The sequence below is a fragment of the Doryrhamphus excisus genome, chromosome 22 (assembly GCF_030265055.1).
Source record: "Doryrhamphus excisus isolate RoL2022-K1 chromosome 22, RoL_Dexc_1.0, whole genome shotgun sequence".
In the NCBI taxonomy this organism is placed as follows: Eukaryota; Metazoa; Chordata; class Actinopteri; order Syngnathiformes; family Syngnathidae; genus Doryrhamphus; species Doryrhamphus excisus.
Window position 1 is genome coordinate 12003746 of NC_080487.1, and position 15833 is coordinate 12019578.

The 15833-nt window shown below is 42.9% G+C and overlaps 1 protein-coding gene across 6 annotated transcripts in view; it reads right to left on the bottom strand.

Moving 5' to 3' along the window:
- LOC131109471 (SH3 and cysteine-rich domain-containing protein 2-like) overlaps nt 1–15833 on the bottom strand; it is a 31838-nt gene that overhangs the window by 7896 nt on the left and 8109 nt on the right. For 4 of the 6 annotated variants that reach the window (XM_058061522.1, XM_058061523.1, XM_058061526.1 and 1 more), the window contains 7 exons: nt 8514–8871; nt 6699–6793; nt 2618–2702; nt 2426–2538; nt 1239–1302; nt 1013–1068; nt 839–945 (listed from right to left, as the gene is read on the bottom strand). In XM_058061522.1, coding sequence (XP_057917505.1) covers nt 839–945; nt 1013–1068; nt 1239–1302; nt 2426–2538; nt 2618–2702; nt 6699–6793; nt 8514–8871 — 878 coding nt within the window. The remainder of the gene's footprint in view (nt 1–838; nt 946–1012; nt 1069–1238; nt 1303–2425; nt 2539–2617; nt 2703–6698; nt 6794–8513; nt 8872–15833) is intronic. The other 2 variants (XM_058061524.1, XM_058061525.1) reach the window with 2 other exon arrangements.

Sequence of the window (15833 nt, forward strand, 5' to 3'; positions counted from 1 at the left end):
CTTATGTATGTTTTTTTCAACCTTATTATACATTTTCGGCCTTGTGCGACTTATACTCCGGAGCGACTTATGTATGTTTTTTTCTACCTAATTATGCATTTTCGGCCTTGTGCGACTTATACTCCGGAGCGACTTATGTATGTTTTTTTCTACCTAATTATGCATTTTCGGCCTTGTGCGACTTGTACTCCGGAGCGACTTATATATGTTTTTTTTCTACCTAATTATGCATTTTCGGCCTTGTGCGACTTATACTCTGGAGCAACTTATGTATGTTTTTTTCAACCTAATTATGCATTTTCGGCCTTGTGCGACTTATACTCCGGAGCGACTTACGTATGTTTTTTTTCTACCTAATTATGCATTTTTGGCCTTGTGCGACTTATGTATGTTTTTTTCTACCTAATTATGCATTTTTGGCCTTGTGCGACTTGTACTCCGGAGCGACTTATGTATGTTTTTTTTCTATCTAATTATGCATTTTCGGCCTTGTGCGACTTATACTCCGAAGCGACTTATGTATGTTTTTTTCTACCTAATTATGCATTTTCGGCCTTGTGCGACTTATACTCCGGAGCGACTTATGTATTTTTTTTTTCTACCTAATTATGCATTTTCAGCTTTGTGCGACTTATACTCCAGTGCGACTTATGTATGTTTTTTTTCAACCACTTATTTAGATTTGATGTCTCAATAACTCCGTTTTATCGCTCACTCTTGTAAATGTCACAAGAAGATTTGAGCGAGCAAGGAGTTGCATCTTGCAATGGTGGGCGTCATAAACACACTCAGCAGATTCTCCTTTTCACAAGGAGGTGGCAGATGGCGGGACACTCACTGTAGCTCCAAGTCATTCTTCTCCTGAGGCAGGAACTTATAGAGAGCCACATAGGTGTGGATGGAGTGGATCGCAACACGCTTAGGAGTCTGCGAGAAGGATTTCGTCTTAAAAAGGGATGGGAAAGCACAAAGAAATAAGCTGGAAGAAGAAGAAGAAGAAGCGATTGTTCACCTTCAGGCTGACCCGCTCTTCTGAGTCCGCTTTCTCGCTTTCAGGAGGGGTGAGCACTACAGGGACGCGAGCACAAAGAGGAAGAGGGTGAGAAATGTCATGTGCAAAATAGAGTGGGAAAGAAAAAAGGAAGGAGTCATCTAAAAACAACCACTATTTGCTCTCCCGAGACCGAGATCATCTAAAAAGGTGCTCATGTTCAGGGTAAAGTTGAAAAAGTACATACTTCCTGGAATGGGCTCCTCTTCAGTGATGGGCTGATTCCCGAGTTTGTCTGGAAGCTTCTCCGCCTATCAACGAGACTTATCAGTCACTTTGCATTTTGGAAGATGTTGAACAAAATTAAACAATATTGTCTGGAAAAACGCAATGTCCCTCTGATGTACTCATTCCTGATCCTATCCATCATGGTCACTCCCAATGAGAACTTCAGCATTCTCATCTCTGCTACCACCAGCTAACATGTAATGTCCATCTGATGTACTCGGTCCTGATCCTATCTATCCTGGTCACTCCCAATGAGAACTTCAGCATCCTCATCTCTGCTACCTCCAGCTAACATGTAATGTCCCTCTGATGTACTCCTTCCTGATCCTATCCATCCTGGTCACTCCCAATGAGAACCTCAGCATCCTCATCTCTGCTACCTCCGGCTAACATGTAATGTCCCTCTGATGTACTCATTCCTGATCCTATCCATCATGGTCACTCCCAATGAGAACCTCAGCATCCTCATCTCTGCTACCTCTGGCTAACATGTACTGTCCCTCTGATGTACTCGTTCCTGATCCTATCCATCCTGGTCACTCCCAATGAGAAGTTCAGCATCCTCATCTCTGCTACCTCCAGCTAACATGTAATGTCCCTCTGATTGTACTCGGTCCTGATCCTATCCATCCTGGTCACTCCCAATGAGAACCTCAGCATCCTCATCTCTGCTACCTCCGGCTAACATGTAATGTCCCTCTGATGTACTCCTTCCTGATCCTATCCATCATGGTCACTCCCAATGAGAACCTCAACATCCTCATCTCTTCTACCTCCAAGTTCTGCTTCCTGTCTTTTCATGACAGGAAGATGTCATCCAAATAAAACTGTAATTTTTGGAAAATTAGGTTGCAGGAAAAGTTATGTTATGAGAATAAAGAATAAAATGATAATTAAATATTGTAAAAAATTACCATAGAATTTTGACATTGGGGTAAACAACTGAAGAATTTGACATTTTTTGAGAATAAAGTCAAAATATTAAGATAAAATAGTTGGGATATCAAGTCAAAATGGTTTAATTTTATGCGCATAAACAATACTATGAGGAAAAATGTAATTTTACATATATTATTTAATATTATGAGAACCTTCAGCGCAAAATGTTCATTGTGTTTGGGATTACATTTGTTAGCGCTTCCATACCTCGTCACACGGTGACTCCGAGATGCTTCCAAAGCTGGAACGGCTCATCTGAGCCAGCGACGTCCCGTAGCGCAGCGCTTCATACACAGGGTCCACATTGATGTTGTCGGCCACTGCAGCGGTGAAGCCAATACTTGCCATTACTTGACATAAAGACACGCATGCTAGTTAGTCATCCTGGACGTCACTCACCCTGCGTATCGGGAGCCTCCCTGACCACACCCAGCGAGTCGGTGGTTAGTAGCGGTGAGCTGAAGTTCCTTTTAAAAGCTCCTGTCTAAAGAGAGAGAGCGAGTGTTAAAAGAATCGATGCGGATGACCACAACGTATGCCACAGGGCATCTGTTTTTCAATGATAACATTGCATCTTCTTTTAATATGGCCACATATTAAATATACAACCTGTGTCACTGGCTTTTATTACTAAAGTAGTTGATGGTCTGAAGTCTTCTTCCTCTCCCTCGGACCAATTCCCTCCATCATTGATGTCTGATCAAGCACAACTAAAAATGTGTGGGATCTTTATTTAGCAGGAGGAAATATGTTTAGCAGCAAAATAAAAGGAGTACAAATCCTATTTTTGGACATGGAGACAAATTTGTCACGTCTTCTAAAAATACGACTAAAATGTTTCTCGATAAATTGGTGTAAAAGTTCATTCATTTTCTACCGCTTATCCTCACAAGGGTTGCAGAGGTGCTGGAGCCTATCCCAGCTGTCTTCAGGCGAGAGGCGGGGTACACCCTGGACTGGTAGCCAGCCAATCACAGGGCACATATAGACAAACAACCATTCACACTCACATTCATACATATGGATAATTTGGAGTCGCTAATTAACCTAGCATGTTTTTGGAATGTGGGAGGAAACCGGAGTACCCGGAGAAAACCCACGCATGCACGGGGAGAACATGCAAACTCCACACAGAGATGGCCGAGGGTGGAATTGAACCCGGGTCTCCTAGCTGTGAGATCTGCGTGCTAACCACTCAATGGTAATGGTTTTATTTCATTTGAACATGCATCAGATTACAATTGAATGCATCCCATAATCAGTTCACAGTTCCACATGTCCAAAAGGAGTAGGAAGAAGCAAAGCTTATTAAATCCTACCCCTCCATCTGGTACTTTTACAATCAGTAACTGTTACATTTGTTCACTTCCTGCTTTCTTAATTTAATTTAATTTAATTTAATTTAATTTAATTTAATTTTATTTAATTTTATTTAATTTTATTTAATTTTATTTAATTTTATTTAATTTTATTTAATTTTATTTCTTGGATTGGCTCATTCTAACGCAAATGTCGTTAGAATGTTATATTCTCATGTTAAACCATGCCAAAGTTTCAGATAATGAGGTTCACTTCCTGCAAGGAATGGCCCCTGTGTGAAAAACATAACTGATATTAATTCATATCTTATGAGTCTGGAGAAGGTTCTAAAGCTTTGGGACTCCAGCAAACCACAGCGAGAGCAGTTATCCACAAATGGCGAAAACGTGGAACAGCGGTGAAGCTTCCCAGGAGTGACCAGCGTACCAGAATTATTCCAAGAACGCACATTGTTTACATGCGTTGCTGTGGAACACATAAACAACAATGGTTGGGAATCACTGTAACTAATCAACTAATCTAACTAATCTCATTAGCATTTACTTTTTGCTGTATTTGAATTTAAATAAGAAAAACACACATATCCTCAAAATCAGGATGCATTGATGACCGCATGTCCCATCCAAACGAGACGGCGACAGCAGCTTTCCGTGCAGTGTTCTTCTTCGATGATGTGCTCGCCTCGAACACGCTGAATTTCACACTGAATTAAGCCGGTCCAGCTGGTCGGGGCAGATATCGATTTTTTTCCCAGCAGCAGAGCGAAGAGAGTTAGCGCGATTCGTGCGAGAGGAGTCTGTTGGAAATGTATCAAGTGTCACACACACACACCTCTCTACCTGATGCAAAGGACTCTCACACCTTTGCCTAACCTTGTGACACAAGTCGCTGCGTCTTAATTGTCTCTTGCTGAGCACAGTGCGAGCAAGCCAATTACGTTTGGCTTTTTTTCCTCCACGGGTCTCAAAAGGGGACTTGATCCTCTTTCGTACTGGATAAAGGGCTAAGAACATTACCAGGACTCAAAAGGCCAAACTGCTTGGGAGAACAATTACAGCATCTAAATGCTGTTTCAGCATTCTGCGTTAGTGTACACTTATTACTATGCAAAAATATGCAAGCACGGTGAGTGGGATTACCATTACAGAAACGCACCAGACGTACTTTAGCTTGTTTAAACAGGAAAATAATTCCAATGGACTCTTGTGTCTCCTTCTCTAATTTCTACACCTCACTGACATAGCTAAGATGTGTATTAAAAATAATGGGTATAACGTTTTGTTCATTCATTCATTTTCTACCATTTACCCTCACAAGGGTGGCGGGCGTGCTGGAGCCTACCCCAGCTGTCTTCAGGCGAGAGGCGAGGTACACCCTGGACTGGTGGCCAGCCAGCCAATCACAGGGCACATAGAGACAAACAACCATTCACACTCACATTCATACCTATGGACAATTTAGGCTCCAATTTAGTCGCTAATTAACCTAGCATGTTTTTGGAATGTGGGAGGAAACCGGAGTACCCGGAGAAAACCGAGGGCAGAGGGTGGAATCGAACTTGGGTCTCCTAGCTGTGTGGCCCGCGCGTAAACACTCCTCCGCCGTAGACACATTCATTCATTTTCTACCGTTTTCCTCACAAGGGTCGCAGAGGTGCTGGAGCCTATCCCAGCTGTCTTCGGGGCAAGAGGCGGGGTACACCCTGGACTGGTGGCCAGCCAATCACAGGGCACATATAGCCAAACAACCATTCACACTCTCATTCATACCTATGGACAATTTGGAGTCGCTAATTAACCTAGCATGTTTTTGGAATGTGGGAGGAAACCGGAGTACCCGGAGAGGGTGGAATCGAACTTGGGTCTCCTAGCTGTGTGGCCCGCGCGTTAACACTCCTCCGCCGTAGACACATTCATTCATTTTCTACCGTTTTCCTCACAAGGGTCGCAGAGGTGCTGGAGCCTATCCCAGCTGTCTTCGGGCAAGAGGCGGGGTACACCCTGGACTGGTGGCCAGCCAATCACAGGGCACATATAGACAAACAACCATTCACACTCACATTCATACCTATGGACAATTTGGAGTCGCTAATTAACCTAGCATGTTTTTGGAATGTGGGAGGAAACCGGAGTACCCGGAGAAAACCGAGGGCAGAGGGTGGAATCGAACTTGGGTCTCCTAGCTGTGTGGCCCGCGCGTAAACACTCCTCCGCCGTAGACACATTCATTCATTTTCTACCGTTTTCCTCACAAGGGTCGCGGAGGTGCTGGAGCCTATCCCAGCTGTCTTCGGGCAAGAGGCGGGGTACACCCCGGAATGGTGGCCAGCCAATCACAGGGCACATATAGACAAACAACCATTCACACTCACATTCATACCACTTACTGAGTCTTTTGAGCTCGCATAGTAGTTGGTTAATATTCTGCATCATACATTGGTAGTGTATTGTCTGGTTGATGTGGCACAATGTCATTTTTATTCATTCATTCATTCATTTTCATGAGTGTCACTGGTGCTGGAGTCTATCCCAGCTGTCTTCGGGGCGAGAGGCATGAGAAGTTGCTATATTTATTATTAACCAGCTATGTGTGTACTGTGTATGTACATACATGTATGTACAGTAATCCGTCAGACTTACTAGTTTTTAGTATCATTTTTAGCATCATCATATTTACTTTTTCTACAATTTGTCCTTGACGAACCAATAAAAAATGCAGCCCGCAAATGGCCTGCATGCCACAATTTGCACATCCCAAGGTACACACACACGCACACTCACACTAAGTTGAGGTGTTCTTCGTCAGCAAGCCTCTCGTGAGGATTACACAGTTTGCATGAGGAAAGAAACACTTCATCTGTTTCTCTTTTAATGCGCATGGTGGGGAGTGGGACAGCGCTTACGTCACAGAGTCGATCCTGTGGAGTCTTCCCTTCAACAATCGAGTCTCTACGAGTTTTTTGCAAGTAGACAGCAAGCATTTGGAAGTACTTTCAGATCATAAAATGTGAGAAATAGTATGCTATTTTACCGAACGTGTATAAATTATGCTGCTTTTGAGTGACTTTGAATGAGCCTCAGTGATGCATTTTGTAGTAAATTCTATTGAATATGGCGAGTTGTAATGTTTAGGTATAATACACACTGACCGGGTGCCCTACCTTGCCCATGCAGGGTTGCTGGGAGAGCTCAGAAGAACACCAGAGGTGAGCGGCGAGCTTGCAGACTTTACAACGCAGTCCTTGCTTGGAGTTGCCTGCATGCATACAAACATGTCATTGCAGTACACAGTCAAGGACTTAGACTAACACTGTTTGTCATTTGTCAAATCCTCAATCCTCACTGCAGCGTTGAGTCTGAAACAATGCCCCCATTTGGACATTTATGAGTTTGCGTAAGTGGACCGTCGGCACTGCATTCAACGGCGAGACCATCTCATTCCAAAGTAGCTGAGACAACACGAATCTCCAAGATGGAACATCAAAAGCAGGGGTCTCAAACACGCGGCCCGCGGGCCAAATGTGGCACGCAGGACACTAGTTTGAGGCCCCCGCCTTGATATGAAAGTTTAATGTTAATGCGGCCCGCGCAAGTTTGATATGGATGCTGTATGGTATCATGTACCCAGAAAAAAATTATTACGTTTGAGTCATGTTCATGTTAAAGGTTAAATAACTGTTAATAGTTATCCTCCCTATCCGTGTGGAAGTGGTAAGTTTTTGGCTATTTAAGTTGAAAGGAAATAACTTGAAGGCTACCGTTTAGGTCGCTAGCTCTCTAGTTTGCGAGTTAGCATGTGTCTCGAGACCCTGCAGTTGCGCAATATGTTGTAAATAAAAAGAGTATAAATGTGACTATAGTCGTGTTTTGTCATGTCTACAGGGCTCTAATAATGCTTTGTTCATTTTAATCTGAAAAAAATAATTTGTCTACCCACCAACTATATGACGACAGCTGGGATAGGCTCCAGCATACTCTCGACAAGTTGCATAGAAAATGGATGGACGTTTGAATGGTAAGAATGTGGAATTCATTGACTCAACTACTGTGATATTTTAATTCCTTCATGGGACAACATGGAAAAAAAAATCGATGTAAAAATTAAGAATTTGAAAAACCATATTGAAAATATAAAAGCACCGTCACTGTTATTGTCATGCATTTAGTCTCAGTAAAGCATTCCATTGGCTATTCCTCTCGCTGCGGTGACGTCAGCCTCCCTCTGGGCTACCTCTGGTGGGCAGAGGCAACATTGCAGTAATAATCAACAAGATGCTTTGCTGGGACTTAATGCATTATGGAAAACGTGAAAATAGTTTTCGATTTTTTTTTTTACTCCTTTTGAGACTTGTATTGTACATTTCTTAGGTACCCTTTTGACTGTTAAGTTAAGTGATGAGTTTAGCTTACTTTGTACACAGAAGTGAGTCAGTCTGAGTAATGACTTCCAATGGGTTGTCAAGCTCGTCATGAGTTCTTATTATAATTATTATAATTATATTCTTATTATGGGTGGTGGTCTAGGGGTTAGCGCACAGACCTCACAGCTAGGAGACCTGTGTGGAGTTTGCATGTTCTCCCCGTGCATGCGTGGGTTTTCTCCGGGTACTCCGGTTTCCTCCCACATTCCAAAAACATGCTAGGTTAATTAGCGACTCCAAATTGTCCATAGGTATGAATGTGAGTGTGAATGGTTGTTTGTCTATATGTGCCCTGTGATTGGCTGGCGACCAGTCTAGGGTGTACCCCGCCTTACGCCCGAAGACAGCTGGGATAGGCTCCAGCACCCCCCGCGACCCTCGTGAGGAAAAGCGGTAGAAAATGAATGAATGAATGAATGAATGAATGAATATTCTTATTATTGCAAGATTAGAAAATAGCCATAAAATAGCCACAAGGTTCAATGTTCTGATTGATAATAATAGAAATACAATATGCAACAAATGCAAAACTTAATGTATGACGTCAACTATTACCTTGGATTATATGTTTGCATCGCTCACAGCTCGTCGGCCTCCGGAAGACGTGTTCCTGGAAACAATGAGTCTTGGGTGGAGCTGTGGGCTGACAAGGAGACTTGGGTAGACTCTTGCAGGTGAGAGACGACGAGGGACTGATGGACGGAGAGTGGGACGACTCGGTGAGAGAAGGGTTGGGGCTGGCGGACGGAGAGAAGGAGGATTCTGAACACGGGGGAGGCGACGGCGGTGGGGCCGCGGGGACAATGAGCGTGCAAGGCGGACGTGCTTCGCCGTTGCTGCGCTGAAAAAAGTTGTCCATGCTCTTGCTGCGCATGACTGATTTGAAGGACAGGGAGCGCTTCAGTCGCTGGAGCTGCAAGACGAGCAGAAAAACATGTTAACAAACTCTGGAGTGGAAGACAAAAAAACACCCACAACATCAGAAATTATGGGATGTTCACACTTAAATGTCACATTAATTGGCGACTCCAAATTATCCATAGGTATGAATGTGAGTGTGAATGGTTGTTTGTCTATATGTGCCCTGTGATTGGCTGGCCACCAGTCCAGGGTGTACCCCGCCTCTCGCCCGAAGGCAGCTGGGATAGGCTCCAGCACCCCCGCGACCCTCGTGAGGAAAAAGCGGTAGAAAATGAATGAATGAATGAATGAATGAATGAATAATAATAGGCTATAGTCAACCACAAGGCAGCGATCAATTAATTAATTTATGAATTTTTGAAACTTAATGACCATATTATGGAGTGGTTAGCGCGCAGGCCACACAGCTAGGAGACCCGAGTTCGATTCCACCCTTGGCCATATCTTTTTGCATGTTCTCCCCGTGCATGCGTGGGTTTTCTCCGGGTACTCCGGTTTCCTCCCACATTCCAAAAACATGCTAGGTTAATTAGCGACTCCAAATTGTCCATAGGTATGAATGTGAGTGTGAATGGTTGTTTGTCAATATTCCTTCATTCATTTTCTACTGCTTATCCTAACGAGGGTCGCGGGGGTGCTGGAGCCTATCCCAGCTGACTTCGGTGAAAGGTGGGGTGGCCAGCCAATCACAGGGCACATATAGACAAACAACCATTCACACTCACATTCATACCTATGGACAATTAGAGTCGCTAATTAACCTAGCATGTTTTTGGAATGTGGGAGTACCCGGAAAAAACCCACGCATGCACGGGGAGAGCATGCAAACTCCACACATATAGATGCGGGGAATCGAACCCGGATCTCCGAGCTGTGTGGTGAATATGGATACGGATTAGTGGATATGACCTCAAGTAGTGAAAAGTTGAAATATAAAAACACGTCATCATGATGTACAGACTCCCATGACATTGAATAATGTATGATTGACAGTTTTCGGCGAGGACAAGGTCAGGTGTTCCGCTACCATATTAGAACACCTTCCTACTAAAATACTCTGTAACCCTTTTTTGAGTGTCCTTGCTCGGTCAGGCTTGTTTCTGATCTTCCATCAACGCTATTGCACTCCCGTCCGCTTCCTGAGTTCACAAACTTGTGAAGTGTGCGAATGGAACGAGGATCGATATCCCTTTAAATTCATGTTTGATTGCTTTCATTGAGCGGCCTGCACCTTGGCATCTGATGCACATTCTTATCCTGCTTGCTGACTCTTTTTTTTAATTTGCTTCTATTAAAAAAAACAAACAGTAGCTACTAATGACAAAGACTGAGTGGATGGACTATGGTGGAAATAAGTGGTGCCACCCATTTGAGTACCGTACATAAACACCCCGGTAGTAGTTGTCATTACTTTATCTGATACCACCCATGTGTCATGGCATCTGTAAAGCTGAAATGTATAATGAAAATGTTATTTTAGTTGTATTCAATGTTAAAAAAATATATTAAAAAATAATATATGATATGGCTCTCATGGGAATACACCTTAAAAATGTTCATGGCTTTCATGGCTCTCTTAGCCATAAAGGTTCCCGACCCCTGCTATAGATTCACTACACATAAAGTCAAAATTTCACAAACTTGTGTCTTAATAGGCTATAGTCAACCACAAGACAGCGATCAATTAATTCATTTATGAATTTCTGAAACTTAATAACTGTATTATGGAGTGGTTAGCACGCAGACCTCACAGCTAGGAAACCAGGGTTCAATTTCCACCCTCGGCCATCTCTGTGTGGAGTTTGCATATTCTCCCTGTGCATGCGCGGGTTTTCTCCGGGTACTCCGTTTTTTCCTCCCACATTCCAAAAACATGCTAGGTTAATTAGCGACTCCAAATTGTCCATAGGTATGAATGTGAGTGTGAATGGTTGTTTGTCTATATGTGCCCTGTGATTGGCTGGCCACCAGTCCAGGGTGTACCCCGCCTCTCGCTAGAAGACAGCTGGGATAGGCTCCAGCATTCACCCGCGACCCTCGTGAGGAAAAGCGGTAGAAAATGAATGAATGAGTCTTAATAATATTAATAATTATAGTTTACAGCTAATAAAAAAAATTCAATATGAAATTGAATATATATAAATATATATATAAAATATATAAAATGCAAAAAATGGTCCGAAATTTTAATATTGTAAACTACTGAACTAACCTGAGCATTTAATTGATTTTTGATATCTACAGTATTCTAATTTATTGAGCATATTATTATTATTATTAGAGATGCACAATATATTTTTTCCAAACCAATACAATAACAAGACTGATATGATTCATTCATTTTCTATACCGCTTATCCTCGACACAGAGATGGCCGAGGCTGGAATCGAACTGGGGTCTCCTAGCTGTGAGGCCTGTGTGCAACACACTTTTCCACCGCGCAGCCCCTTTTTAAACCATTCATTCATTTTCTACGGCTTAACCTCACGAGGGTCACAGGCATGCTGGACCCTATCCCAGCTGTCTTTGGGCGAGAGGCGGGGTACACCCTGGACTGGTGGCCAGCCAATCACAGGGCACATATAGACAAACAACCATTCACACTCACATTCATACCACTTACTGAGTCTTTTGAGCTTGCATAGTAGTTGGTTAATATTCTGCATCATACATTGGTAGTGTATTGTCTGGTTGATGTGGCACAATACTCTTACTGTAGTACTGTACCTATATATGCAGTATATGTATTTACATTCCAGCAGCCATTTTTATTCATTCATTCATTCATTTTCACAAGTGTCACAGGCATGCTGGAGCCTATCCCAGCTGTCTTATCCCAGAGGCGGGGTACACCCTGGACTGGTGGCCAGCCAATCACAGGGCACATATAGACAAACAACCATTCACACTCTCATTCATACCTATGGACAATTTGGAGTCGCTAATTAACCTAGCATGTTTTTGGAATGTGGGAGGAAACCCAAAAAAAAAAAAAAGGAGTACCCAAAGTACCCGGAGTAGTCCAAACAGAGATGGCCGAGACTGGAATCGAACGTGAGTCATCTAGCTGTGAGACACATGTGAAACCCACTTGTCCACCGTGCAGCCCCTTTTTAAACCATTAATTACTTTTCTATGGCTTAACCTCATGAGGGTTGTGGGGGTGCTGGAGCCTATCCCAGCTGTCTTTGGGCGAGAGGCGGGGTACACCCTGGACTGGTGGCCAGCCAATCACAGGGCACATATAGACAAACAACCATTCACACTCACATTCATACACTTGAGTCTTTTGAGCTCGCATAGTAGTTGGTTAATATTCTGCATCATACATTGGTAGTGTATTGTCTGGTTGATATGGCACAATACTCTTATTGTAGTACTGTAGCTATATTTGCAGTATATGTATTTACATTTTTATTCATTCATTCATTTTCACGAGTGTCACGGGGGTGCTGGAGCCTATCCCAGTCTTTTGAGCTCGCATAATATAAAACATCATAACATTATCACGTTACTAGTCCCGTACATCAAGGAAACAGCCCGAACGAGGACAAAATGGCCGTTCCAGAAGTGCGCTATAATATATTTTAGACCTTATATATGTCCTCATCATGCTGATTGCACCTTTGAGCTTTACTTGAAAGCCACCGAATCACCATCGCCAGCGCTCCCACGGCGGGAAAAAGCCCAATCAATAATATTGAGCAAGTAGCTCGTCTTCCTCTCTGAGCTACGCATTCAAAAGATGCCAATTAGTGCGAGTGCTGAATAGTCGTCTCCGTTGACCCATTTTTTTGCCAGTTAAAATAAAAAAAAAAACCTTTCCTACCAGGAGATGAATGTCTGCTTTCTTCAATTGACGTCTCTGTGCTAAGAGACGCATTTAATAATGGATGTTGCTCCATTACTTATCTGACTTTTGGAGGAGAACGTAGCTAAGCCCCACAGGCATAGGCTAACACGTAAAAGCATATTTTTGCTAATCTTAATACCGAATTTCACCGTAGTCGCAGCACCGTTAGATATAATGTGCATCTGTCATGGCTGCTCAGTACTAGTAATAACATTGGAATACGTCACAATTCATAGCACAATTCCCCTCTCTGTTTCACAACAATTTGTTCACTTCCTGTATTCTAAATGTGCTGTAAATATGTGTTGTGAGTGCAGTAATGCTCCATTCTGGGGCTAGAATTAGATAACTGTACAAACACTGTGAGCGGCACGGTGGTCGAGTGGTTAGCGCGCAGGAGACCAGGGTTCAATTTCACCCTCGGCTATCTCATATGTGGGTTTTCTCCGGGTACTCCGTTTTTTTCCCACATTCCAAAAACATGCTAGGTTAATTAGCGACTCCAAATTGTCCATAGGTATGAATGTGAGTGTGAATGGTTGTTTGTCTATATGTGCCCTGTGATTGGCTGGCCACCAGTCCAGGGTGTACCCCGCCTCTTGCCCAAAGACAGCTGGGATAGGCTCCAGCACCCCCACAACCCTCATGAGGTTAAGCCATAGAAAATTAATTAATGGTTTAAAAAGGGGCTGCACGGTGGACAAGTGGGTTTCACATGTGTCTCACAGCTAGATGACTCGAGTTCGATTCCAGTCTCGGCCATCTCTGTTTGGAGTTTGCATGTTCTTCCCATGCATGTGTGGGTTTTCTCCGGGTACTCCGGTTTCCTCCCACATTCCAAAAACATGCTAGGTTAATTAGCGACTCCAAATTGTCCATAGGTATGAATGTGAGTGTGAATGGTTGTTTGTCTATATGTGCCCTGTGATTGGCTGGCCACCAGTCCAGGGTGTACCCCGCCTCTTGCCCAAAGACAGCTGGGATAGGCTCCAGCACCCCCCACAACCCTCATGAGGTTAAGCCATAGAAAATTAATTAATGGTTTAAAAAGGGGCTGTGCGGTGGGCAAGTGGGTTGCACACAGGTCTCACAGCTAGGAGACCCTAGTTCGATTCCAGCATCGGCCATCTCTGTTTGGAGTTTGCATGTTCTCCCCGTGCATGCGTGGGTTTTCTCCGGGTACTCCGGTTTCCTCCCACATTCCAAAAACATGCTAGGTTAATTAGCGACTCCAAATTGTCCATAGGTATGAATGTGAGTGTGAATGGTTGTTTGTCTATATGTGCCCTGTGATTGGCTGGCTGGCCACCAGTCCAGGGTGTAAAATGAATGAATGAATGTTGACATTCTGCACATTTTGCACCCTAAATTCAAAGTAGCATGAATACTTTTTTCATTAAATCCTACTAAATTCTTATAAAAACTGGCAATAAATAAAAAGGTAGAAGTTGAGAACGGAAGCACCACCATCGATGTCCACCCCAGTGAGGAGCCTTGCTCTTTGGTTTTGTTTAAAAACGAGCACATACAGTACAGACTTTGCCCAAAGCTTCTATAAATAGGCTGCTGTGAGGAATACTGGGATAAATTAATGATTGAGTAGCGAGTGTGTGAGGAACGCCGAAGCAAGACATCTGGAGACATCTCCAAACAAATGCATTTCTATTAAGGGGTGGCGGTCATGTGGTTGGGATGTATTTAAGTATTAAGTATTTAAAGGGGGACTAGCATCACATGTACAGTACGGTTCTGAAGGGAAGGTTCTCACATTGGAGCGGGTCGCAGAACCTGAGCCTCAAATCAGAAGGTGACCTCATTAAGCATCACTCCAGCTGAGGCCCTCGTTAGGCGAGAGAGCGACCTCTCTGACAACCTTGCTATGCATAGCAATCAGAACACAAATCATCTTTTTCTGAATATAGTTTTTGCATTAAGAATGTTGCTATGTTAGCAATTTTATATTAAAATGAATGGAAATGTATTTCTATTTATGAGACGGTTGCTAGGCAGAATAGACCGCCTCATATTTCGTCCAATTGTGGTGCCGCCCATTTGAGTACAGTACATAAACACCCCGGTAGTAGTTGTCATTACTTTATCTGATACCACCCATGTGTCATGGCATCTGTAAAGCTGAAATGTATAATGAAAATGTTATTTTAGTTGTATTCAATGTTAAAAAAAATATAAAAAATAATATATGATATGGCTCTCATGGGAATACACCTTAAAATATGCAGCTTTCATGGCTCTCTTAGCCATAAAGGTTCCCAACCCCTGCTATAGATTCACTACACACAAAGTCAAATATTTCACAAACTTAATAATATTAATAATTATAGCTTACAGCTAATAAAAAACAAATTAAATATCTCGTAAAATGCAAAAAATGGTCAGAAATTTTAATATTATAAACTACTTAATTAACAGAAAAAACATGAGCATTTAATTGATTCGATATCTATGGTATTATAATTTATGGAGCATATTATTATTATTATTATTATTATTGGAGATGCACAATATATTTTTTCCAAACCAAGACCGATATGATTCATTCATTTTCAATACCGCTTATCCTCACGAGGGTCACTGGCATGCTGGAGCCTATCCCAGCGCTGACTTCAGGCATGAGGCGGGGTACACCCTGGACTGGTGGCCAGCCAGCCAATCACAGGGCACATATAGACAAACAACCATTCACACTCACATTCATACCTATGGACCATTTTGAGTCGCTAATTAACCTAGCATGTTTTTGGAATGTGGGAGGAAACCGGAGTACACGGAGAAAACCCACGCATGCACGGGGAGAACATGCAAACTCCACACAGAATTGGGTGAGGGTGGAATCGAACTCGCGTCTCCAAGCTGTGAGGCCTGTGCGCCAACCACTTCATGACTTCGCCAATCAGAACATCATACCGATAAATCTGATTTATTACCACTACCGCTTCTGAGCTGACTTATAAACAAACATTCCCTATTGAGAGCCCCCCCCCAAAAAAAAAATATATCAGCCAACTAAAACACCCGGGGGCTTATTGTGCTGTGGCGTTTGAAAAGTACAGAATATTTGCCAGAGACCTTCTTGGCGTCAC